Source organism: Diadema setosum, chromosome 18, assembly GCF_964275005.1.
Source record: "Diadema setosum chromosome 18, eeDiaSeto1, whole genome shotgun sequence".
Lineage (NCBI taxonomy): Eukaryota > Metazoa > Echinodermata > Echinoidea > Diadematoida > Diadematidae > Diadema > Diadema setosum.
The window spans coordinates 34,857,240-34,884,003 of record NC_092702.1 but is presented as its reverse complement, the minus strand read 5'-3'; the positions used below and the strand labels follow the sequence as shown (position 1 = coordinate 34,884,003).

General features: G+C 36.9%; 1 protein-coding gene across 5 annotated transcripts in view; it reads right to left on the bottom strand.

Moving 5' to 3' along the window:
• The window catches only part of LOC140241808 (cGMP-specific 3',5'-cyclic phosphodiesterase-like), a 169,022-nt gene extending 142,542 nt beyond the window's left edge, over positions 1–26,480 (bottom strand). For all 5 annotated transcript variants that reach the window (XR_011902107.1, XM_072321558.1, XM_072321559.1 and 2 more), the window contains exons 1-2: positions 25,964–26,480; positions 18,172–18,361 (exon numbers count right to left, since the gene is read on the bottom strand). Coding sequence is in view for 4 of the 5 variants with exons in the window: in XM_072321558.1 (XP_072177659.1) it covers positions 18,172–18,361; positions 25,964–26,418 (645 nt within the window). In the remaining variant the exon portion in view is untranslated. The remainder of the gene's footprint in view (positions 1–18,171; positions 18,362–25,963) is intronic.
• Positions 26,481–26,764: the final 284 nt, after the last annotated feature.

Here is a 26,764-nt window from a genome sequence, read left to right as displayed (position 1 = left end):
GCTTAAAATGGAAAATTTTGTGTTTAAAACCATTCACAAATTTGTAGAAGATGAAATTTGTGGAAAAAAATAAACTTGAAAGAGCAAAAAAAAAAAAGAAAAAAAAAACGCGACCCGAAATTTCCGTGATTTTCGGTCGGTCGCGAAGGGCAAACAAACCATTTTTTTTTTTTTTGGCCTAATTCTGAATAGAATTTAACATTTCATGTGTTCTTTCCATCTCCCCAAAACAACAAACATGCTCACACACACACACACACACACACCCACACACACACACACACATGCACACACACATAAAACCACATACTGGTAATTTGCTATCATACAATAACACTAATTGATCTAGCTGTCATGGGAGTTTTACCTTGCTTGCGCATGAAATCCAGCATGATTCTGAATGGAAATAACAATTTTGTTTGTCATGGAGGATTATCACCATCTTCAAAACATTTAAAGGGGCATAGTCCCGGTAGTGTAGAGGGCGCTGTTGATGATACTGCCGATCACTGGTAGCATTGATATGAAGATTATCGAAGTTGAGCTGTCATCAAGAGTAAAGTGCGTAGGTGTTGCTAAGTAACATTGCCTTCGTTGTCTTCTCTGTGCATCGCGCAGTCTGTAGTAATGCCAGGGTGCGTGCATATGTGCTTGTTATTATGACATCACAAAAGAAGTTTGCTAAAGCTGTCATCCCCCTCAGCCGAATCATGAGCCGAACACTGACTACAGTGGATCGGACTTCTTCGGACTCGGGGAAGTGGGCCAAAGCATAAGCGCTAAAGAGGAGTCGATAGCGTAGGTCTCTATAGGAAACTTGCGCCGTGCGCCCGCGTACGCATTTGACTAAAACACCGGGACCATGCACCTTTAACTTGGCAGCATCCTTGCTATTACAAAGGGATTTAAGACATGCACTCTGAGTCTTAATACACTCTAAACTTATAATCTTAATTTCAAAGTATCAGTCTACCTCATATCTGGATATAGAATGAGCATTGCATCAAGGCATATCATGAGAGTGTCAGTGTGCAATAGACAAAGCTTGTTTAAGACAGTATCAAGCCTTCTTTCATGGCTTGGTAAGTGCTAGCAGCAAAAAAATAAAAATAAAAATTGCAAATACAGTGCTGACTAGTTATTTGTATATATAAACATTGTACATGGATGTGTGTAGGTACAATTTGTATATGTACAACACTGTAGGCTGGGGTTTTTAAAAAAAAAAGTTTGTTTTTTATTTTGTTTTTGTTTGTTGTTTTTGTTTTGTTTTGTTATTGTTTCTTGTTTTGTTTTGGTTTTTGTTTATTTGTTTGTTTTTTGTTGTTGTTGTTTTTCTGATGGTTCAGTACCAGGGAGGTGTTACAGATGGAGTGGCAGCTCCAAGTAATCCCGGAAAACACATGCTTGGGTTCTAAAGCATTCAATATAATGGATGTCCAACATTCCTCTTCACTTTGAAGTGATGCTCAGCACCACTCCAGTTCCATGATGAAATTTGGAGAGAACATTTCACATCGCATTGAATTACATGATAATCTTCAATGTAAATTGTTGAATAAAATACTTAAATGTGTTCAGAGCAGTTATGAAAGATTGTATGTTGTAAACATGTATTTCTATTCTCCTCGTAATGTACAAATCAAAATGAAATTAAAATTTCTGTAAAACCAGAAACATTTGCGGCATGAAATTTTCACAAATGGGAGCCGACTGCATCTCAGGATGAAATTTTCAATTGCCACTGGCATTCAATGCATTGTATACACAAGAACTTTTGCATGCAGTTTAATTTCCTATAGTATCTTGGCTCCTCACAAAATTGGCAAAAATTTCTGATTTTACAGATCCCTTTCATAAGAATGCAATACATTTCCATATTTGGTACATTTGTGCTTGTCAGATTTTCATCTTCTAATCTGGCATATTTCTTATCTTTCAAAGGAATCCATTGTACTCTGCTGAAGTGGGTTACAGCTTGTTTTTCTACTTTTTTGCTGTTAAAAGTGTGGTTTTGACACAGCAGTTTGATTTGCTGCTCGAATACACTGGTTTAATAAAATAAAACATATTCAAATTTATTTTAATTTTATGCATGCTTTTCACACAATGGTTCTTTCGCCAACCTGAAAGCTTCCAACATAGCAACAACTTAGGGCATATAATGCAAACCAGATAACAAGTATTGAAAAGTATTTTGAGGTACAGGTTAATAGATAAGCTCGTTACTCCAAACTTGATCAATATGTGTACTCTACATTTGCTAACTTTGTAACGATACTACAGTCTACATGCCGTCTAAACTCCTGGGAAGCATCCCCATAACAACAGCAACTACAAAAACAAATGGAATACTTCCATTGACCAAGCTAACTAGTTAATTCTTAACTCCCATATTCAGGCCTGACATACTCCAATTCCCTTGTTGCGTTCCTAACTCTCATCAATTTTCAATTATGTCCCTTACAATAACGACATTGTTGCTTCAAGCCAACCACTTATGATAATTGTTTGGTTCATTGTACACGTGCAGGCTCAACGTTTCTGTCAATATCTCATGACCTTAGGGCTCAATGCAGAATCATGAAAATGAAGCCGTGAAATATTTGCTCCTTTCGGCACTCATGCAATACTCTTTAACAACAAGTGTGCACACGTGGGCCATTGGGGCAGACAAACTTGGCAGACTCTCGTTAGTGACATAACAATGTGATTACCTTGTTATCTTTTAAAACAATAACCATCTACAAATATTCAGATATCTAGTTGGTCTTTTGAAGGGATTCATCCAATCAGTTACTAAAACATGATATATTCACGGCATGAAATTTTCGGAAATTGGAGCCTACGGCCTTTGTTGAGGCATGAAATGTTCGCGAATTGCCACTGGCGTTCAATGCATATAGTGCAGACAAAAACTATTGCATGCATTTTAATTTCGGGAATCTTGGCACTTGCGAAATTTGCGTAATAAAAATACACGCGAACATTCCTCATTTTACAGTATTCCCAAATGAGAAATGCCTTGAATACACTACACTGTTAACAATCCTTATGTAACATTTTAAGGCCTTGGCACACCGAGCACAGTAATGGCAAAGATCTGGGTTTCTGCTATGGTGCGCCAAAAGGAACCATTCTGATTCTTTTACAATATCACTTCCCCACCAATAATTTTGGCACAAAATAAATCGTCAACTGGTGATTTCGTTGCTCTTACTTTGACATAAAAATAAAATTTTGGGTGAGTTTGTACCGAATCATTGATTTTTACTAACTGAACCAGACATTGTTCCTTTTGTTCCTATGCAGTCTGTTGATCTGTGCGCATGGTTTGGGTTTTTTTTTTTGTGTGTGTGTGTGTGTGTGTTTCATTGGGCATGACTGTGTCTGAATGCTTGGGTTAAAGACCTGAACACACCATGCATGTCTGTTCCACCACTGTGAGCTCACCTTGAAATTAATTGCAGGTTCCTAGGCAACTACCCCAATCCCATCGGTCATATGGTGTGATAGGTGACTATGGCAGCTATCATTATTTCCTTCTTTGTCTTGGCTTGACCATGAGGACAAAGCTTAGGTCATCAAACACACAGAGTATCAAAATGTGACACCAATATTGAGGCCAACTGACATCAGCTTCAGAAGACATCAAGACAATTTCTAGGTGTTGCCATGTTATCTGACATATTTCACTTCTTATGTAACCTATTAACATCTAAAGCAGATGGCAAATATTCATTTGATGGACTTTGATATGGCAAACAAATTATTTCATACTAAAGTCTGGGAAAATGCAAAAGACACAGGTCCAGAGTTAAGAATTGAAATCTCGGCACCTATCTTTTAAGATATATCACATCACCCCCATGTGTGCCATCATTTCAAACAAGCAAAGAAACAAACAAACACTACGATCTACATAGACAAAGAACATTGTTAGAAAAATATCATTTTAAACACTTCTCTAGTTGCACATTTTCAAGACTGTTAAACCATGTTATAAAGACTCAGTATGGTAAAATGGGTATGTGAATAGAATTCGTCTACAAATAGCTCTACAGAAAACAACATTGGTTAAGAAATTAACATTATGAAAGTGATTCCCATGTATAATTATTCATATCAATGTCTGTTTAAAGCTAGATATTCAAAATGCAAGTTCCTTAAAGAGTGCAAACTCTGACAAGGATGACATGGACACTGGGGGGGGGGGGGGGGAGGGATGAAACTTGTACCCTTCTCACTGGAAAGCAGCAAGGCATGGCCTGGCAAGACTTCTGGGCTCCTTCAAGGATGCATACAGCCTGGTGCCCTAATCACATTTATCAAAATCGATTGCTTGCGCCTCAGAGTGTAGTGATGCGATTCATCATTTCAATCCGCTGCACGCATGTTTTTAGATGCACGTCAGTGCCTGCAATGTTTCCCATATTCTTTCTTTTTCACCCTTTTTTCCTTCTTTTTTTTTTCCCCGACCAAACAAGAGGGGTGGGGGTGAAAATTCCCTGCTTCCTGTGCTGCACTGGCCCTGCTCCAACATGCAGGGCACATAATCAGTGGAATAACCTAGCTGCTAGTTTACCTGCCTAATTTCAGTCTCTGGGCCCCTGGTTAGCTTTGTAGCAAGTCAATATCTGACATTATTAATAAATGACAAAAACATCAACTTCTCTGTATAGGCACAGGGAGTCATTTGTTGTTGTTTTTTGGGGGGTTGCTATAAGAACTTACTAAACACCACAGATTTGACAAACGCTGAGCAATGAGATAGTGGAGTCAACATAAATAAAAACAAACTTACACTTTTGATATCACAGAGATTATAGATCAAAAGCATCAAATGATGCTCTCATATTCTCAAAAAGAATTACATGTTATCTGGACAACAATAGTCTATGAGCAGAGTGCAGGATATACAAGTAGCATGCTTACCCTGAGATACACACCAAATGTTACATTCTACTCATCAATGTTATATTATCTCTTCTTTAATATGCTCCCACCAAAAATGATTGGAATTATTTCTGGATTGATGCAACTTATAGATCCTACATTGCCTCGATCCAAGAATGAGACTGTATGAGAGAAACTTGCCAAGATATAACTCATCTAAATAATTCCTTGCTACTGGGAATTTTATAAACGTTTACAAATTAATCTTTGATGATGCCATGACCACAGTTTTGTCCCTCTTAGGCACAAGTACTAAGGCATGAAACAGGCAAACCAAACTCAAACTTAATTATTCTCTGCAGAGAATGATTTATGGTTTACATGCATGGTGCATATAAATCTCAAACAATGAATGACAAATGTGGTGCATTATCATGAATTGCATCAAACACCCAGCCATCATTCAACAAGGATGATCATGACAAATGCCTTGACAACACAGGAGGATCATTGGATTATACACTTGATGGATAATCCCCATTACCAGCTCCTAAGACCTGCATTTTACATCTCATACCCACAAACATCCTGTATACCATGTTTAGAAATCTAGGTGTGCAAAAGCAACATAACATTATAAAGATAAGAAAATCCTTCAAACATCCTTCATTTGAATAATATCTAATTGACATAAATTTGCACAATTTCTTCCCTAAAATAGGCGATATACATAAGACAGTTTAGTTAGGATTTTGATAATCAATCAGTTTTCCCCTCTCTTTCTCTGTGAAGAACTGATATTTTCATTGTTGTATTTCCTTACATATTTCAGCCAGTATGTCAGAAAATTTTGCCAGGAATTTACTCTAAAGCTTTGAGCAAAAATGTTTTGCTACCATATGAATGTATACTTTTTAATTTAATATGCAAATCATACAAGTATATCATCATATAACTTCATTCAAAACCAAGTCATCAACTCATCAGCTATATGTTTCATATCTAAAAGGTCTCAAATATTTTAATATGAAAGATTAATGGGTATCACACCCACCTGAGTGTGACAATGTCCCCTTCTGTGCACTGCCAAACAATTCCCAAACTTAAACACTATTATATGTATCATATTTTTCTGAACGGTAGCTTGATAGGTATAGATAGGGGCACAACATGCATTTCAGGGAATATGTTTAAAATTGGAATATCCGTTTCTCCACTTTTTGTTGTTACCTTGTATCTTAATATTTATCACTTTGCACCTTATCATGGGACCTACATGGATTAAGACATATCAACCATTATGAAACAGCTTGGTTGTCATATTTATGGATTAAACAAGGTAAACTATACTGTATAGAACAAGTTCACAAGTTCAACAAAATAATGTATCATAATTATGAGAACCGCTAATCGAACCAGAATAACGACATATGAGAGCTGCCAATGGAAGCTAGCCATTTCTAACTTTGAACGTGTCCAAAGTTCAAAACGGCCAGCGCCAGATCTGTCAATGTCTAGATACGTCTGCAAACCAGCTAAAAAAACAAAACAAAACGAATTTAAAAGTTCAAGAAAGATACACCTTCATTTTTCAGATGGAATCGTCTAACCGTGTAGTGAGACAGTAGATTTAGTGGCATATGCTTTGATATGATTACTATTTCTGCAAATCAACTCACAGTTTATATGTGAAGTGCAAAAAATCAACTCTTTCCATGTTCACTATCCTAGAGCTATCCCATGAACCTATTCTTTTTCAATGAGACACATGTACAAAACAAAATGAATTCCACCCTGTTTGGATACACAACACAAGAATATTAAGAGTCGGTCATATCTTTGGCTTGGCCTCATCCCTTCATTCCCTTTCTGTAATACAAAAAAAAAAAGACCCTCTCTCTCTTTCTCTGAGATAAATTATGACAACCTTTCAATGATCCAGTCAAGGGTGAACCCAATGCTATTAAATCTTCAGGTTCTAGAAAGGAAGATCATGGAATCTTGCTCAGTCATACACATGGAGATGTCAATACAAGTGAAGGAGGGAAAAAAAGTGATCTTTCATTAGACCTACACCCTTATTTCCTTTAATTCTGCCACTTCTCTATGAAGCTACTTCACATGAGTGCTGGTGATAATAATTGTGCTTATAAAGTGAGACCAGAAATAAACATAATCATAACTTATAACAGTGAATTGAACAGTGTACAATGCACAGAGTACCATGGACAAATGTATAACCCCAGTAGAATTTATCCTATCTGAAAATAAATACCTTCCTATGCTTCAATCACACTTCACTCATAAAAAACGAGGCACTAGCTTAGATATCACCTGTTATCATCTTCAAAGAGGCTAATAGCTTCACACCTCCCTGATTGAAATAGTTTTCACCTAATTACCAAAAATACGGTGTCACATCAATTGTAGATAAGACATGTAAGTGCCTTAAATCAAATGTGCAAAGAGTGTAGCTTGCCTTGTTAAATTACAAAACACCTTGAAAAAAGTGCAATACACAGTCAGTGCTGGGGATAAGGTGGTTTATTTTGTTGGGGTTTTTTTTTCTCAATTCAATGGCACGCAGCTCCAGACATTTGCTATTGCAAAATATTTTTTAAGAGAATGATCAGACTGCAAATTCCTACACACACACAAAAAAAAATAATAATAATTCTGGCCTGCTTTCCTGAAACTCCTTGATAAAGAACAGGGTAACTCTCTGAATTGAGCTGATGTAAATTGAATTTCTTACTGCATATATAATCTGTACCCTGATAGCAAGAGTTTTCATAGCATAAGCCCTGCCAAGCAGTGCAATATATTACATGGTAGATAAACAAAAACAAAGACTTGCACATACATGTATGCACAACATCAAAACAGAAATTCTCTAGGTACAAGATATCATTTAAGTACACATCTTTGGGATAAAGAACACACCGGAGGTATCCAAAAACTTGGTACATGTACTTCAAAACACAACACCATGCTTGCAAGACATCCATTAATGAATGAATAACCCTCTGTATCATTCAAGGTTAAAGAGAATAACTGCAAACCTTGCAACCACATGCAAGTGAACACAAGTATGGAGTCAACATTAGTTCCCCCAAGTGGGGATTACTTGTGTAATCCTGTTGAACAGATCTCTTGTACAAATGGAGCAGTGTCAACACAGGCTCGCTGCCTAGCAGGCTTATCAGAGCCATAAAGATTTCTTGCATAATTGGTAAGATACAAATCCCATTGGCACTACGAGACAGACACACATGCACGCATGTGTTTGACCAGGAAGGACTACAGGGCTGGTAATTCCATGCACGAACATAATGGGAACCATCTGCGTGCCATATGACACAAGCTTGCACTACTTTTTAACACAACTTGAACTACCTTTGGGACCATATGAGAACGATTTTACTTCACCTTGTGCCACAGTTCAAATTTTAGTATGACTACACTGAAACCCAACAGCTATGATATTAACAGTCTGAATTTTTGCCTCTCAATATTCGGCTCAACTACATTACTCCTTTAAAGTTATTTCAAGAAGTCCACTTTACAATCAATTTTACTGTATTTAGGTCACACATCTTTCTTTGCCTGCAAATTTATTGATCATGCAGGTTGGTTGCAACCATCATCTATAGATACAATGTACATTTTCCTTGATCACCAACCATTACCGGTAATCATGTGCATCTCTCAAGTTAAATCTCAAGCACAATGACAACTGCCTCATTATATCAGCTTGATTGAGATTTACAGTAATGTAACTATTCCTTAGCTAAGTAGTCTTTAAGATGTTTGCAGAATTTCCCAAGGAGAGTCACATCACCATCAATTTTTGCCGAACACTGATTTCATAGTTTGGCATATCATGCATCTTCAAAAAGCAGTAACAATGTCCTTCAAAGACAAATATCATGCAAGAATGCTCCCCTTACAATATCATTATTGCTCCCATGCTCAGTTCATTACAGTTATGCTAGATATTCAGACATTTCTGGCAGAGTGTTTCCTTGACGACCATATCTAATTACAAAGTTACACAAGTTGCTGGTACACAGTGCATGTACATGTACATATTGAGGCTTTACTGGTGAACCAGGAGACAGTCATGCCCGTGGCTGATCGCTAGACTCTGCATAATACTTGTAATGCTCTTCATCATTCCGCGGCATCCAAATCATCATGGTTCATCTAATTCTGGATTTCAAATCCCAGAGGGTTGAGACATAGTAATTATACCTTTAAAAAAAAAAAGAAATAATATGCTCCAGTCACTCTAGGTTTTCATAAGCTTAAAACACCTCAACTGAGACAAAGGATAGTTTGCCTGGAAGTTGGCATATATTTGATTTCATTGAACATTACCCAAAACAAAATTCATTGGAACATCCTAAAACTACTATTTATTATCATTTATTATCTATTTGATTCACAATATCCTACACAGATCATTTGATTTACTATATCCCGAGTGGTTCCCAATTGATGTGTTCTCTTATTCTTTTCTTCAATCTGTACATGTATATCTCAGTTATGTTCGGATGTACACACTGTATGTTTTATTGTCTTGAATATTGATATAAAAAGAAATGACCGTATTTCATTTGTAATATGTTTAATGCAGAAATTCCCAATTCATTTGAATTGAATTGAAATTGAATTGAATTTGTTCTGTTTTATTTACTAAATATCCTGCAAACTTTGCTGATGTATTCTACAAACATTGCTGCGCATTCACTCAATCCACATGCATATTTGTGTTTCCTTCCCAATTTGAATGAAGATCTGTTTTTAAAAAAAAATGATGGTGCATGGTTATCCCAAATCATTACCAAGGTGCGGCATCATGCCAATGCAGCCTCAAGTTCTACTGTTGTAGAGTTATGGTGATGGTAATTGTTCAGTAGACTGACTGAATTTGCAGGCCCACAACAGCACAAGATGATACATTATTAAATTGAACACAAGGCAGTGATTTCTGTGCATTTTCACTGTATAGAATTGTTCCATGTACAGAACAATAACCCAAATGTATTACACATGTAGTCACACTATTGCATCAATCATTTCTATTCAGATGATTCCTGTTGTCCACATTTTCTTCTTGCTTCATAATATTAAGGAATTTTGTTTTTGCCAAGTCCAAAATTAGGGGCATTAGTATCCACTTTGCATTTAAGGCAGCATGCCTCTAGTACCAGAGGTTTAAGCACAGAACAGAGATACAAGACAAAAAAAAAAGAAAAATGTATTACAATCTACTGCATTTACACAACACCCTCCCCCCCCCCCCAAAAAAAAAAAATAATAATAATAATAGCAATAATAATCATAATCATATTCACTCTTTAAAGGGATCGTATAGTTTTGGTTCAGACCTAATTTCAGGTTTCTAACATTTTTGGTGAGATAATGAGAAACCTCTTGTGAAATATGAAAGAGCATGTTTTTTCCATGAGGAATTCAACGTTTATTTGATGAAAATTGGTTTTGAAATGGCTGAGATAGCCATTATAGAGCAATTCTAATAAGTGTGGGACCCACAATTTATTACGATCACTTTGTTTTAATTTGTTTTTGGATGTTTAAGTCATTCCAAACCCGATTTTCATCAAATAAACTCCGAATTCCTCTTAAAATTCTTCATTTTGACCACATTTCTTTGACCAATAGTGCAATTTTATGGAGCATTGAATCCCTGAGTTTTAACTTGACCATCATAAACTATTTTGTACATTCTGTAGAGTTTATTATTATCTCAACATACCGATTTTCGCTTGTGTTTCGTCATCTTTCGTAATTTAGCATGTTGTACTAAACGCTTACATTGTTTCTTTGGAACCTACATCCTACAAGCATTGCTTTTTAGTAGGTTCCTCATATTTACACATCATTTTATTACATGTCCTTATACATTTGTGAAATTATGTCTAAAATTGAATGTTGTGTTATACATATTTTACTCTGAAATCAAATGGAATATGAAGCCTGAATATGGAATGTGGAATATGGAACTTGAATTAAAAAAAAAAAAAGAAAAAATGGTACGCTCTGTACTCTGTATGCTCTGTACTACTCCACAAGTGTTTTCTTGGTATCTCGCAAAAAGTTAGAAGCCCAATTCTCATCTCCACCAATACTGTACCATCCCTTTAACACTTTCCAATCAAGTTATTGATTAGATCTTTGTGAGAGACATGGAGGTGATGAACCTAACACATTTAGCATTAATACAAACATAATATTATACTAGTACTTCTACTCTGTCACTGACATTTTCAGCTTTGGCAAGCATACTGGACAACCTGGGTTGAATGGTATTGTAATTCACAGCAGAGGAAACTTACCATCCAGTTATGGGGCTGATTGATTAACAACCATTAAAATTGATTGACTTAATGATAATTGATACTTAAGTGGAATCCTATCAGAGAGACTCTTGGTATTCTATGAAAGGCGTGAAACAGCACAGGTCACTAAGAAAAACCAGTGGGTAAATTACGTTGACAGTGAGAAGACATGATCATTGCAATAGCAAGACAGCCTATACACAGCATACACTCTGTACCCGGTTCAGTCCAATGACTGTGTCACTTTTCATTTTAAATTCTGCTCCTGTGGAGTATGACATTATCAGTTTTTTTCCAGAAACACATAAATGTGTCTCTGCTGAAGATATATACAATCATTCTTAATTTGTCATTGCTCATGAAAATGCCAGATGAAACTAAATTAATTTCTTTAATCAAATTCAAGAGAGATCCCACTCTGGTCTTCGTGGCATGCTATGTAACAAATCAATCAGGAAGGCAATTTCACTGTGCCAGTAATAAGCCATTTACAATACTTGACTGACATTACGCTAACTTTTGTTGATCTACTATCGTATCACATTTAAAGGGACTGTACAGTACTGGTTAAGGTGAGGATTCAGGTTTATAACATTTTTCAGTGAGAAAATGAGAAACCTCGTATGAAATATGAAAGGGCATGTAATTTCAAGAAGGATTCAATGTTTATTTGATGAAAATTGGCCTTGAAATGGCTGAGATATCGAAAAAAGTGATCCTAATAAAATTGACAGGCCAAGACTTTCATTAGGATCTTTTTGTTTTTAATACCTTGTTTTCAGATATCTCAGTCATTTCAAAACCGATTTTCATCAAATAAACTTTTGCTTCCCCTTAAAATTGTATGCTCATTAACATTTCATAGATCTGAATCCTCACCTCAATCAGAACTGTAAAGTCCCTTTAACATTACTCAAAATACCCTTCTCTTTATCTTTGTAAATGTTAATTACCCTAGAACACATTGCACAGGTCTATGTCGACAGCCACACTATTAGGCTGGACTCACTGCATACAGGCATTAAACCATTGACTGACCTTGGAACAATGGCAATCCAATTAGTGGACACCGCTTCATTGAATAAAATGTCATCTCAAATTACCAGGTATACATATTAAAAAAAAAAAAAAAAAATTGGACAACAACTGTGTTCCTAGTTGCGTGTACTATGGAAACAAAACAAGAGCCTTGCACAATGTTAAAGGGGATGGCTAGTACCTGATCAGTGGGAATGCTGGGGATGATTGTTCCAATCCTAGTGGGATTCATTTAAGAGTACATTATATATCTACTATTGTGTGAAAATTATTTGATTCAGAATGGTCTCATATTCAAGTAATGTGCAGTTTAATGTTTCCATGTTAGCATGCCTGTACAGTGATGGGGCGATCGTAAACGGGTATATAATGTACTCTTAAATGAATCCCACAAGGATTGGAACAATCATCTCCCAGCATTCCCACCGATTCCCACTGATCAGTTACTAGCAATCCCCTTTAACGACAAAGATAATTAATGTGCAATAGTGGTATTCACACTGATGTAAAAAAAAGCATGATACAAATCTTGAGATTTGTACTGCAATCCAAATCATGATTTTTGCCAATGTACCTGGTATATGAAAATCTCACTAACAGTGTGATCATGGGTGGTATTCTGAGCCTGTTTCAAGTCTGTTGTGAAGAATCTATATTCTGAACACTGTTTTAACTCTGTTGCAACTTCTGTTGTAACTGTTTCAGCTCATGCTCTAATAACACTGATTTACTTTAATATGCAAACTTATTTTTATTAGAAAAGTATGAGAAAAAGACAAAAGAGTCATTCTTTGATTCCAAATGATCATGCATCCTGAATTTCAAAGAGATTCTGTAAATCTCACATAACTTCATGTAACAAAACATAAAGAAAATCAAAATCTTTCCAGAATTATGGGAAGGAATGATTTTCTTTCTGATACTGATAAATTCCAGTAAATTTGCATTGTTTAAACAAGTTACATTCAGATGGTGATCCTTAACTTCAAGTTAAGCTAACTTCAAGGACGAGTTCTTGCCCTAAACTATGACGCATGTCCACACAATGAAGCTTATCATAAATGGTAGCTAATCTCAATGATAAGCTTCTGCCCTCCATAAATCCGAGCTAGTCCCACTCGACAATTAAACCAGAGAACCAGAAGTTGACCCCAGTACGAGGGGCAGTGTATTTGCATTCGGGAAGTTGACCCGGAAAGTGAAAGTGAATGGGGGTTTACAGAGAGGTCACGCTTACCTTGAGTTAGGTGATTTTCTTGTCCACACGATGCTTACCTTCGAGTGGGGACCAACTGCGGCTCGTGGATAGAGCGCTAATCCTGAGAAATCTTGTGGTTCTCATCATCCAAGTTAACTTCGAGTTAGCTTACCTTCAAGTGCATCTACACGGTAGTTAACTACGAGCTTTACTTCACCGTCAAAGATAGCTTAACTTGAAGTTAGGGATCTCCATCTGAAGGTAACTGTAGTCATATTTACCAAGTGTTGTTTAACAAACAGAGGTTCACTTACACACTGAGTGTATTTTGGGGGCTTGGATTAGCAGAGCAATTCAGTTCTTTCTTTTTTTCTTTTTGTTGTTGTTGAAAGGATTGCTTTGAAACCTGAAAAGGAATAACAAATTTCCCTCTTGACCTATCTCAAACCATGAATTACTTCTCTGTCTTTCTATTCTTCACTGTGTAGATGTCCTTCTTGCAATCTGATATCCCTTTAGAATGATTTTGATAAAATATTACGTAGTATGAGTGAAACATTGTTACTGATATGACAAGTTTTATGAAACGGGACCCAGGTCGACTCATACATTAGTAGTTACAATGTCGTGTTTGTGCATATGTTCACATGGCAAAGACTTCATACTACAGATTATCAGTTCATACTGCTTTTACCATATCTAGCTCCATAATTAAAAGAGCAGTTAGCAAGGAAACACAGAAACACACGCTCACACACACACACACATTAACAAATCACAACTGAGGTTGCACGGCTTTAATTGTAATGCAACAATGGACATTACTACTTCACACTTACATGAAAGCAGGGCAGTGGCGCATGACTCACTGAGTTGCGTACAATACTCCCCACCCCTCCCCCCCCCCCCAAAAAAAAAAGAAAAGGTATGAGATACAGGCCTAGACATCTAGTCAGATATCATACCCTACAGGTAAGGGTAGGGAATTACTTTTCTTTGGGGATGGGGATGGGAATATTATGCAGCTTGTATTCTGTTATGGCTATTCTGAAACTTCATAAGATTTTCATTTTTTTAATCCTTGATGAACATTTCACAAACTACATGTAAATAGGCCATCTTTCAGAAATATGCCATAAAATTAGTACAAATTTTGACTATAAGATTTATTTGAATATCATAATCAGGTATTTCACAGCAGCAATATGCCAGCACATCAATTGATAGGCCTAATGGTATGATGAAACTTTACACTATTTCCATTAAAGCACAAGTTCTGTCACAAATTTGTGTTCTCTTGCTTAACCTCACAGGCTGGATAACAGCTAGTTATTGAAAGCCATGCAATCTGCATATGGTAAACCATTTAATGTACAGTATCTCATATCTCACAATCAATTCTATAATTATCTTTAAACTTGCAAATACAGTCACCACACTCCCTGCAAAATGTAGTTTAAATGTCACAACAAAAAAAAAATGGTAGTTTAAATCTAGTCTAAAATGCAAATTTCATCTTTTAATAAATGTTTTACACCGATTATGCCAAAAGAAATATTACATTGAATGCATGCTGACATGTATATGAAGTATGGGCACAGTACACCCATTTCATGCTAGTTTTATTTCATGATCAACAGCTAAACTACAGATTTTAATTCAACTACCCTTTGTGTGCTTGGGTCAATATGGCTACTTCATTCCCAACATGAATGAAAATATTACCTGCCACACTCAGTGGTCAATGCATACATCATGTACCATGCTCACACAATGTATTAAATCTCAGAGACAGTGCAAGCTGTAGCTTCACAGATGTTACGAATTGAATCTTTAGTATGTTTACAACATGTATGCCTTGGCATCACTTCGAAGACCTGTGAGTCTTCAAATGTGCCCTTAAGCACTGCACATTTGCAGCATGCCCTTTGCAGTAAATGCATGATTCAGTGAAATATGAGCTTGTGGGACTGCTAGGTGTCCACTTTAGCTGAGAGAACATCATCAACAGACCGACAGTCATCCAGCCACTGTAGTTTGCACACCACAAAGGCACTGAAATCTACAGGCCGCACGAACATGTGGAGAGAGGCTACCCAACAGCTCACACAGCCACAGTTATTAACCTAATCTACAGCACATAAAGCATGCTATGAGCATTATATTTCCTTAATGCTATTACCTTAAATAGATGATGCCTACTACACCTGCATTCGTCCATTCTAAAATATGTGCATAGTGTGATGCAAATTGTTCATGTTCTTTGCAGCTCATGCACTAATGCTGTGTTGTTGTTGTAGAAGCAAGCTAGAAATTAACAAACCATAACAGCAAATATGATTTTATCAACCTTCCTACAGAAGGGTCACTGCTCAGAAATAATGAATGTCATTTTGATCGCTCAAGACTTAAAATTTGATTGACCACTGTGTATACTTTTCTTATAAAAACACAATAATAAAACCAATGATTACAGTTTTATGAATTCAACTTTGCATGAGCAATACAGCTGTATAAGGTTCAGATTTGTCACCTCTTCCTTATAAAATTTCAACAGAGCCATTCAAACTGCCACAACAACAACAACAACAAAATTGTGACATTTCAGCAAAAATGCCAGGCATATGTGAAAGCCTCTTGAAACAGCGCTGATAACAATCGCCTTGTGTAGTGTAATTTTTTTTTTTGCTTCACATGAGGTTTTTTATGTGAACCCTACCAGTTGAAAACTAGCAATTTTTGGAACATGACTGCCACTCAATAAAGGATTTTTCCCATGGCCTCAAGTTACATACATGCACCTTATACAGCTAACCAGTCACCCTATTGTTGCATTAGTTGTGCATGTTTGTTCAGGGTGACAAAAACTTTGGTTTTTCACCAGTGCAACATAACTTCACAATTTTTCATAGCAGGTGTGAATGGAAAGGTAAAGTATAATCCTGATCATTAATATTGTTATACTTCTAAATATGAATAGTAAAACACTATTTAATTGCATCAATTATCCAATATTACAATTTTGTTTTTTCAACAATTACTCTTTCATTATTGTTTTGTGGGTACTCTTTAAAAGAAAAATAAACATGGGGGACATGCACTTTGTGATACTGAATCTATGTTGTTTCGAAGTATGTCGTAAAATATGGGTATGGAGAATGGACATAACAAGGAAAGGGGAAAGGGGGATCATGAAGAAGATAACATTTAGGGCAAGGTACCCTGACAAATGATAAAGGGGCAAAGTATTACATTATGTCATTGAAGAATATGTGGGGAGCATAGCTACTTAGCATTAATGGTGGAAGGTAGAAAGCATTATGGCTTTTCGAAGGATAGGGGAAAAAAGGGCACCAAGTAAATTACTGCAGGTTGGCATTTACCCTCCCATGTAATTCATTCTCAGAGCGTACACAGTGTAACAAGGTAGCTATTGTTATGGATGGCACAGAAGTGTGTTAATGAACACAATTTCATAATTTGTCCTTGTGCTCCCATGTGACTTAGTAACTGCACTCCAACTATGTCAATTCTTCTCATAATATATTTTTCTGCATTTCTGCACCTGAGACTGCATCAGAGTCCGAACAGAAGTGGTCTGGGAAAACAAAAACAAAAACAACAAATTCTAGCTTGTGCAATATGCCACATCAACTTCATTAAAAGAAAGAAAGAAAGAAAGAATAGCTAGACATGCACACTCTGCCACAGACACTCCTTAGTATCTCTCTTAGTGCTTTTCTTTCTTGAAAAATAACTCCATATGTAGCCTTTTGCACTATGTAGTACTCAGGTAGTGTGCTCTCAACCTGTTATCATCAATGCCATTCCCATCTCTCAGCACTGTCTATAAAATGGTGCATACTTCAAGTTTTCAGTTTTCTATCAATCAGCATTCTTTAACTACGCTTTCCACTTCAAGGTTCAAACCCTCTTGGCTCCTACAGTATGTTGTATTTGTTCTCACAATTTTTTTTTTTTTTTTTTTTTTAGGGGGATTTTTCTTTGTGACAGTTTTGTTTTACATAGATCATGCCATCTAACTATTTTCCTGTTCACCTCTTCAGTCTTGATTATTCAATGTGCAGGCATTCTTCATATTCTCTTCACTGATACCTTATATCCTCCATGTGTCAGTAATTTGTAGGAACGGAACAGCTGAATCGTGTATGCAGTTACAGTTTTCAGCATGCCCAGCTGACTGGTACACTTGTACCAGTAAAATGTCAACGTTGCTACAGGAAGTGTGATGCAGTGATATCACGCTTGACACATACGTGTACAAGAATATAATTAAACCACTGTCTTAAAACAGAGTTCAATCACAGCAAAAGATTCTCACTTATACTGAAGCTTAACTAAACATTAACAGAACTATCTAATCTTTTTCTCTCTTTTTTTTCTTTTTCTTTTTAGCTCATACATTTAAATGATTCAAATTAAAGCTTATTCGCCAAGGAAGGAGCTCTTTGGCAATGTTCAATGACCGAAGTGTGACACCCTCCCTCTGATCCTTTGTGATCATGAACACTTGATTTATATGCAGTGATGCACAATGTGACATACACACATCAAACCTCATTTTTTTATTCATAGACACATGCAAAGTCTTCAGTATTGATACACATAAACAATATGTACATCATAGTTTTGTATTACTTAAAAGTGGCTTACCTCATACGCATTCTTGATGTTGACTGTCTCCTTGGTCTGAGCCACATGGCCAGCGATGCCCTGACCGAATGGGATGTGGATCTCATCATCCTCAGTGTGCAGTGAATCTTCCACAGTTGAATTCTCATTTACATCAAACAGCTTGGACACCAGAAATCGTTTGTCCTTTGTACCCCGGGCAAGGAACAGGCTGAAGGGATGACAAAAATCAAGAAATCCCTTTTGACTGCTTTAATCCTGAAACATATCCCAGGACAAACAAGCAAAACATTAATATTGAACAAATAAAAAAGAGAATATTAATTCACAGGAATTAGCTGAAGTAAATATAAGAATTTATCAATTGTAATGCTCCCAGACATTTAATTTTTGTTTTTTCATACAACAGTGCACAATGTGTATTATCAATGCTGATCTCTCTTCTCTCAGGATACTAATTGTACCCTGATGAATGATCTTTATACCCCTATCTCACTAGAAAGGCAATCATGGCAACCATGGCAATCTACAAAAAATTGACAAAGTGTGGCAGAATCGCCCTCCATCTCCAGTTTTGACCTGCAAGTCAATTACACCACAGCTTTTGTACAGTCAAACTGCACTGAAGCCGATAGTGGTGCGGTAATAATCCCATGCTGCCGCGTTGTTGCCTCTTTTCTAGGCTGACAAGATGCACTGCTTCTGCGATCAAACCTATCATATGTGACATGCATCCACTTGACAATACCTCACTACAATGGGTATAACTGTAATGCATTAATGCCAGGTTCATGCTATGATTTCAAACAATCAGAATACATTTGGGCTACATGATTCAATTCTTCAGTCAATGCTAGTGTCAAACCAACATGGCTATGTGCAGAATATGTGACCCGCTACAACAAAAGGATCCTAAAGTCGTTGATGGCTGAGCCGAGAAAATCGAGTTTGAAGTCGGATCATCAATATTGGTCAAAACAATCTATGGTAATTTCTGTTTTTAGAATTTTGCAGTCTAATATATTGTCTATTATCTGCTGAAATTTCGAAGCTAAATGATCAAAGGAAAGGCAAGAAAATAGGGTTTTTCTGGGCCATGATGTTTTCGACTTTCAACGGAACAGAAATGTGTCCGAAGATTTGGATTCAGCGCCGAAGCCAGACTCCGCCCCTAGCAACGAGGGAGCAATCTTATTGGTCAGTGGGTGGCATCTTGGTTACTGATTGGTCGTGCTAGACCGCTGGCACTAAGCCTGAATGAACATCAGGGAGGTTGCTGGGAGCATACCTTCTCTTGTCAAGCGGTGAAAACTGTCTTGCCTCCCCTTGATCATAATAGAGTAGGAAGGAAAATTTTGAAGGCAGTTTTCTCGAAACGCTGATTTCCGAAAACACTCGACATGCACTAACAAAATCATGGATATCTCCACAACCGAGTACTCTCATGAGTCGGGTAATATTATGAAAATACAGTGGAAGAGTAAGGGAATAATGTCATGTCATTTTCAGAAAATTATCCTCCCCGACTTCTGGATCCTTTTGTTGTGGCGGGTCACACTATGGTTTCACTCCTAAATGTAATAGCATTCTCAAATGCCAGTTAGAACTTGGTGTGGAATTGCAGTTTAATAGTTAAGTTATCCGTTCAATTAAGAAGGTAAAATTTTTGTAAAATAAAAAACCAGCCTACAAGCAAACTACAAATCGTATCAGACACAGAGCCATTTTCATAAAGATATTTGAAGTGATTGCAACTTAAACTACAGTAAAAGGACAAATCCACCTTCTACATGGATTGAGTGAATGCAGCAATATTAGTAGAGCACATCAGCAAGAGTTTGAGGAAAATCAGACAATCCTTTCAAAAGTTATGAATTTTTTAGGTTTCTGTGCCGTCACTGCTGGATGAGAAGACTGCTACAGTGTATGATGTCACATGCATAGAACAATATTAGGAAAATATATAAAGAGAATTCAACAAAATTTCATTTTTTGAAAAAAAGTACACATTCCCTTGACTCGTTACTGACCATAGGTAATATTATTCCCCCTGCCTTTAGATAGAGGCAAGTCAAGTGCTCTTTAATTATGCGAGGAAAGTGAAAACATGTTGAGGACGAGTCCCGAGTATACTCGGGCAAGCGTCTATGGGAAATGCGTGCTGTAGCAAAATCAAACCGTCCTCAACGGGTTAAATTTCTTTATATTTTCTTTATACTGTTTTACGCATATGACATCACAAGCTGTAGTAGTGTCCTCATCCACCGGTGACTGCACAGAAACTTCAAAAATTCAAAACTTTTGAATAGATTGGCTGATTTTCTTCAAATTTTCATTGATGTGCTCTACTAAAATTGCTGCATTCTCTTAATCCTTATGTATATGAAGGAGGACTTGTCTTTTAAACCTGTCTATAGCCTCCACCAAAGGGAAACAACAAAAGTGACCACTATAGACAGGTCAGTGGCCATTTTGAATTTCAATACTTGCATTGATTAACATAAAATAGCGCACGCTATTCTTTAAAAAACAAAAACAAAAGCAGCAAATAAGCTTGCATTGATGAGATGTTCGCTATGAATGACATTGTTTCAGCAACTTGCAGGGAACCACAAGGCTATAGAACACTTTTCAAAACTTTTTTTCTTCTGCTTTAAAGACAAGTAAAATTGTCAATTTTGGCTATGATTTCTGTGAAGAGAAAACTAAAACATGACTGAAGTTATGGAATTTATTGGGTACCGCTATATAAATTCCTTGCTTAACTTTCAACTGTAAATGATCAGCATGAATTTATTGTTTATCACTTCTAAATTATCAGATCTAAAGTGGATATTTTTGCGTGACTAATTTTTCGCGCTCAGTCCGGCAAGAAGATTTTCGCATGTTTTTAATTCCGCGGAATAAAGACATCAACTATTATGGAACATATGGCATGCAAAAATATTCGCATGCTTTTATTTTTGCGCTAGTTTCTTATTGCGCGAAATGTACGAAAATTTCAACACCGCGAAAATTTTCCACTTTCATAGTAGATTATGACAGCATTGGCTGCATGTGCACATACTGTACAGTAGGTAGCCTATACAAGACTAACTCTGCCTGGCTGCACCCTTTTCACTACAAAGTACCTGGTATTATCTTTAACAATTCAGGCATCAGCTTTCAAATAACAATGTGAATTGCGTATTTCAATCGGCATTCCCATTGTAATTTTCTTGTTTTTGTTTTTATTCATCTGTTTTATTTTCAAGATTTTTTTTTTTTTTTTGGGGGGGGGGCACAAACTGTGTTTTGTTCCACTGTCACTGATGTCATTCATCAGACAGACATCAGTTGGTTACACCATGGTCACTTTGGATCAGAAGAGGCAGGCCTGCAATGACAGCACAGTGGGAACGGGTCTGTTTATACAGACACCACACTGCATGGAGTGAGTCAAGGCTACAACACAAAAGGGCCATTCCCATTGGGAAATTTGACAGAGAGAAACTTTACAAAATAATAAGTGTCCATTCACACTGCAACAAGAATGGACACTGCAACAAAACTTCACAAAATTTCACACCTCGCAAAATTTTGCTATGATCTGCACATGCATGAGGGATGGTCCCAGCATACAGTTCGGTTTAGTTCCGACACCACGACTACAAGCGCTCATGATGTCATGCATTTGTTTATTCCAATACATCATACCTCTTCTCTGCATACACTCTAAATTTCTTCTTCAAATCTGTTACTGTTACCAGTACTTTGTTAATCGTAAACATGAAAGGCTACACAAATCTTTGTTACCAGATCATCAGATTCCACCATATTGTAGGTGAAGAGAATGAATGTTGATTCACATTTTTGAGGTACACTGTATATGATATTCCCCGGCAAGATCAAGAGGTTAATTGTGTTACAACACTTGTATTGATGCTATCGTTACTCTTCCCACACAGTACACAGGCATACCTTCCACAGTCGGTATGGTCAATATATGCCGATGTTGTTTGTGTCCTTTTAGATTTCCCCCACCCCCACCTCCCCCCACCCCCATTGTGTAGCTGACATACTCTCTCTTGCTTTCATTTTCACCCTCAATTTTTTGTCTTGCCTCCACAAACATAGGCCACATAACAGAGAAACTTCATCTAATCATAATCATTATCAGTTTAGTGGGTGTTATTCTTGTCCATTATTCCGATACTGACCAGTCTAAGGGTGATTGATTATATTAAATTCTAATGACGACCTTTAATACTTAAATAGAACAATGCAGTGTACACAATATTTAATGAGCACGAGAGTATCAATAATGTGCTCGCTATTAGTATTCAAGACATAGGTGCCTATCATCCTTTCCCCCATACAGTACTAAGTATTCTAGGGTTAGCAGCATCACAAGAATCAAACATACCAACGGTATTCATATCACTCCCATCCATAGTATTAGTACACATGTACCGTGTATTCACAATTCTTGCGGAGTCTCGAGAAGTGAAGGGGAAGTGTGAGGATGTCACATGACAAACTTTGTGATTTTTCCGCGGTGTGTGTTCACATTCCATTTGTAGCAGAAAACTTTGCATGGAGTGCATGGGGGGGGGGGTGGTGTCATAAAGTTGCTTTATAGCAAACTTTACAAAATTTCTAACTTCGCAGAATTTCATTTGCAATGTGGACGGCACTTAAGAAGTCATTGTCATTGATTATATATGAGAGAGAATCAACACAATGTTAAGCACTCACTGTGTAAGCAGTGATGTCTCACGCAACAAAAACTGATGGCATAGTTTCTTTGGTGGTATTCAATTGCACAAAACAAATTTATGTTTTTATTGCAACTGATATGAATTCATGAGGGAACACCTACAGCAAATTTGAAGTATATTTGAATTGATACACCTCAAGTCACACACTGCAGATCAGGTCTGTGGTTTATCAAACTGCCCTGAAAATAAACTGAACTGTAACTACGAGACTTGCAGAGCAAACTACATCAGGGGATTTGCTGACATATCCAGTATCACCTCTCTCGTGTACATGCAATATGTTTGTCCTCAATGCAAATTTTTTGAAACATGATTTTGAACTGCATGCAGATGACCACATTTCTTGCCAGTACTAGTTTCTCTGGGTGTACATCATAAGGCTGGATGCATAACTTTCATCTCCTTTAGTTATAGCAAAGGACCTGGCAGTCAGTTGTCCCATACTATAAGTAGCTACAGCTGTAAATAATCAAAAACAAGAAAAATTAGTAATTTGACAATAATCTGTGAATTCCCATCCACCAAGTGTTGAAATTGATAAAAACATGCACTAGTAGGTAAGTAGTAAGATGAATACAAAACCATAAGAGTATGGGCTATCTACCAATTCATGTTTCTTATCTTCTTGTTTGTTTTTGTGTGTGTGTGTGTGTGTTTTTTTTTTTTTGGGGGGGGGAGGATAAGGGGAGCAAGAGGATTGAGTGCCACAAAGAGTCACAATTTGATATTACTCCAAGCTCTACTAGAGATGGCAATATATCTTGACAAGTCTGAAATGAGGTCTTCTCTGAGAAACCAGGAGTACATGAAATGATTTACATTGCACTCCAAAACTATAACGACAACTGATATTTTCAACACCCTCATTTCCCATGTGATACACACCATTCCATGAATGTTTTGACATGTTCCAGCACAGTTTCATTTCCCCTAGAAAGAGGCATCCTGTGTGATTTATGTTAAGCTAAGAGCTTCCATGAGAATCCTTGCCCAAAGTGCTCTTTGAAGCTGCTTTGGGAGAAATAAACCACTATCATACCTCCTACAACTGCTGTAAGGGATGTAAACTGTACATTCAGGGAAGCACAACTAAACTGGCTTCCACTGGGATCAGAGATCAACCAATGAGAAACTGACGGTGTCAGAGGTGCAGCAAATATCAAGCTTTCCTCACCAGGAAGAAACATGCTGTGTGTCAGCTGTTAGATGTTCTCATGTTTCCACAGAGGAAAATTGTGAAAAGCACTGTTTACACATATTGATTGCATTGTGCCAGTATTTACATGACTGTTGAGCAAACAGTTTGAAACAATTATTCAATATTACTATGAAAAACATGCATAAGTTGCAAAATGCATAATGCAGAAAAAAATATGTATCTCCACCAGGGCACCTACACTGAAAAATTATCTGTACTGGGGAGAAGCAAACTGCTTTTTGTGTACTTACAATACACCAGAATTATAAAGATAGATGAATGGAAAAAAAAATGTTCTGATAAAAGTTTGCCAAATAATACACTAATTGAAATAAGAATGATAAACTAGACATGTATTTGTAATATCCACACATTATAAAATCAATTCCTGTTGTCTTGATCACATGAACTGGTTTAAAGTAAAATTAATCAACAAATAGATCATGTCAACTAAGAAGCATGGAAGAATCACATTAATTTGGCAGCACAGAGACCAACCGGTACCTAATTTGCTTAGTGTTCAAGATATAAAATATTTGATTAAAAAAGAATGAAAAAAAAAAATATCTGAACATGGTGGAAAGTTCACCTGTAATGAAAAAAAAAAAAATCTTCAGTTAATCAAGGGGGAGAGGGAGGATCACAATCCTTTCTTTTTGATGGTTTTTCAAAACACAGCTTCATTTTGAGTTGAACACATTACGCCTCTCAATGTCTCTTTGAATTTATTGCATGCCACATTAAAAATATAAAAAAAAAAGTTGTAGATACTTCCGTAGGTCAGCAAGAATACCCTAGCTCTTCCCAGCCTAGCAACATGTCCTATGAAATTTATCAGGCATCAAGGCTGATGAATTCAAAACAAAACATGTAGGCTTGACTTTTGTCTCCTTTGATAGTGTTTTATTTATATTTCCAGTGAGAGAGAGAGAGAGAGAGAGAGAGAGAGGCTAACAAATTAACAGTATTTTTTGGAGAGCACACATATGCTAACAAATCATGAAGCGGAAAACGTAGATTACACATCTGGCAGCAGGAAATTGCTACTGTGTGGGAGCAAATCCTTATCTAACCACAAATGATCTAATTGGAGCCTTGACTCTACTAAAGCACACCATTCAAAGCATGATTACTCGATTGAACTTTGCATCAGCCAGTCATTTAGCATTGAAAGCTTTTTTTTTTTCTTCTTTCTTTCTTTCTTTTTTCTAACTCTACTAGGTGTGTCATTGAATCAAAAGGGATGTCAATATGTACAAGAAATTGACATGATGACAATGGGTGAAAAACAAGAACACTTTTTTTTTTTTTTTATAAAGCATCATTGAAAGCTTCAGGATAAACATCAAACATACAAGTGTAACAGCAATACTGAAACACAAGTTAACAAGAGTTTACAAACCTAGCAAACATGATTTGATACTGATATTTATTACACCCCATGATGTGTATTCAAACTGATCAATCACTTTATTGATCTAGAAACTCTAATGACTATAGGAACATCTAGATAGCAACTAGATGAACTAGAGAATCTAACGTTAGACCCTATCCCTATTTCTCTGCATAGATTTCTAACGTTAGTAGATACTACTGTACTTAATGTAGAATCTATTCAACATCCCAATAGACAGGCACCAAACGAATTCATCACAAAGAAGGAAATCTCACTAGAGTAAGACTAGTGAGCTTCACTTGAAAAATACATTTTTGCCACTTCTTTCAGTAAACTGTACAATTAAAGTACCAATCAAATTTAACAAATAATAAAAAAAAAACATTTTGAATGTTACTTAAAATTTTGACTTTTTCATGCCTCCAGACGTCACACTCTACATAACACTACCAGAATTACCTGCATCTGTCTCCATTTGTCAAGATGCTGACATTCATCAAAATTTTGTGACAGAGTGTGTTAAGATCCAGCTCGTCTGCAATGTCTCTTATCAGCTCCATGAAGAGCTCCTTCTCGTCAAGTTGCCTGAGAGCCGATTTATTCCTTTTCAGGGTCGACTTGCGACGCCGGGGTGACAACAGATGCTTCAGGCTTTTGCCCCCAGAAATGTTGAATGATTTGCGCAACGATTGAAACACCCCTTTCTCGTTCAGTTTCATCGAAACATCTGGCCATGAACTCATTTCAGGCCCAGAATCTGCTTGCCTGTGGACTGAATTGGCATGTTTAGATAGCCACTGATCAACCATTTCTGGCGTTGCCTTCGAGACGAATATGTCGCTAGCGACATCGCGATTTGCTTCGAGAAACTTTTCAACCTCTTCTCTCGTTACACTTTTTGCAGCGGTAGCCATCGTTAATCCTTGCCGAATCGACAGTGCTGGGGGAGTGCAAATTGTCTCAGAAGAAGTGATGCCTAACGTTAACCAGTAGGAAGAAATAGGCCAAGGTTTGGGGGTTTGTTTGTTTGTTTTTAACTAAAACAAACGTCTAAATAAAAATTCAACTAATCCACATGTGACACAACAAATGGAACTTTCTTGGAAGGAATACTGGTTGCTTGGCTGTTGTCATTGATGACCAAACTACGGATGAAATGTGATAACATCGGGTGCAGTCAGGGCCAAACGCGACAAGAAGAAGGGGTCTCACTCTCAGCGAGCTTGAGCCGCCGCGAAGTTCAAAGCTTCTTCTTCCTCG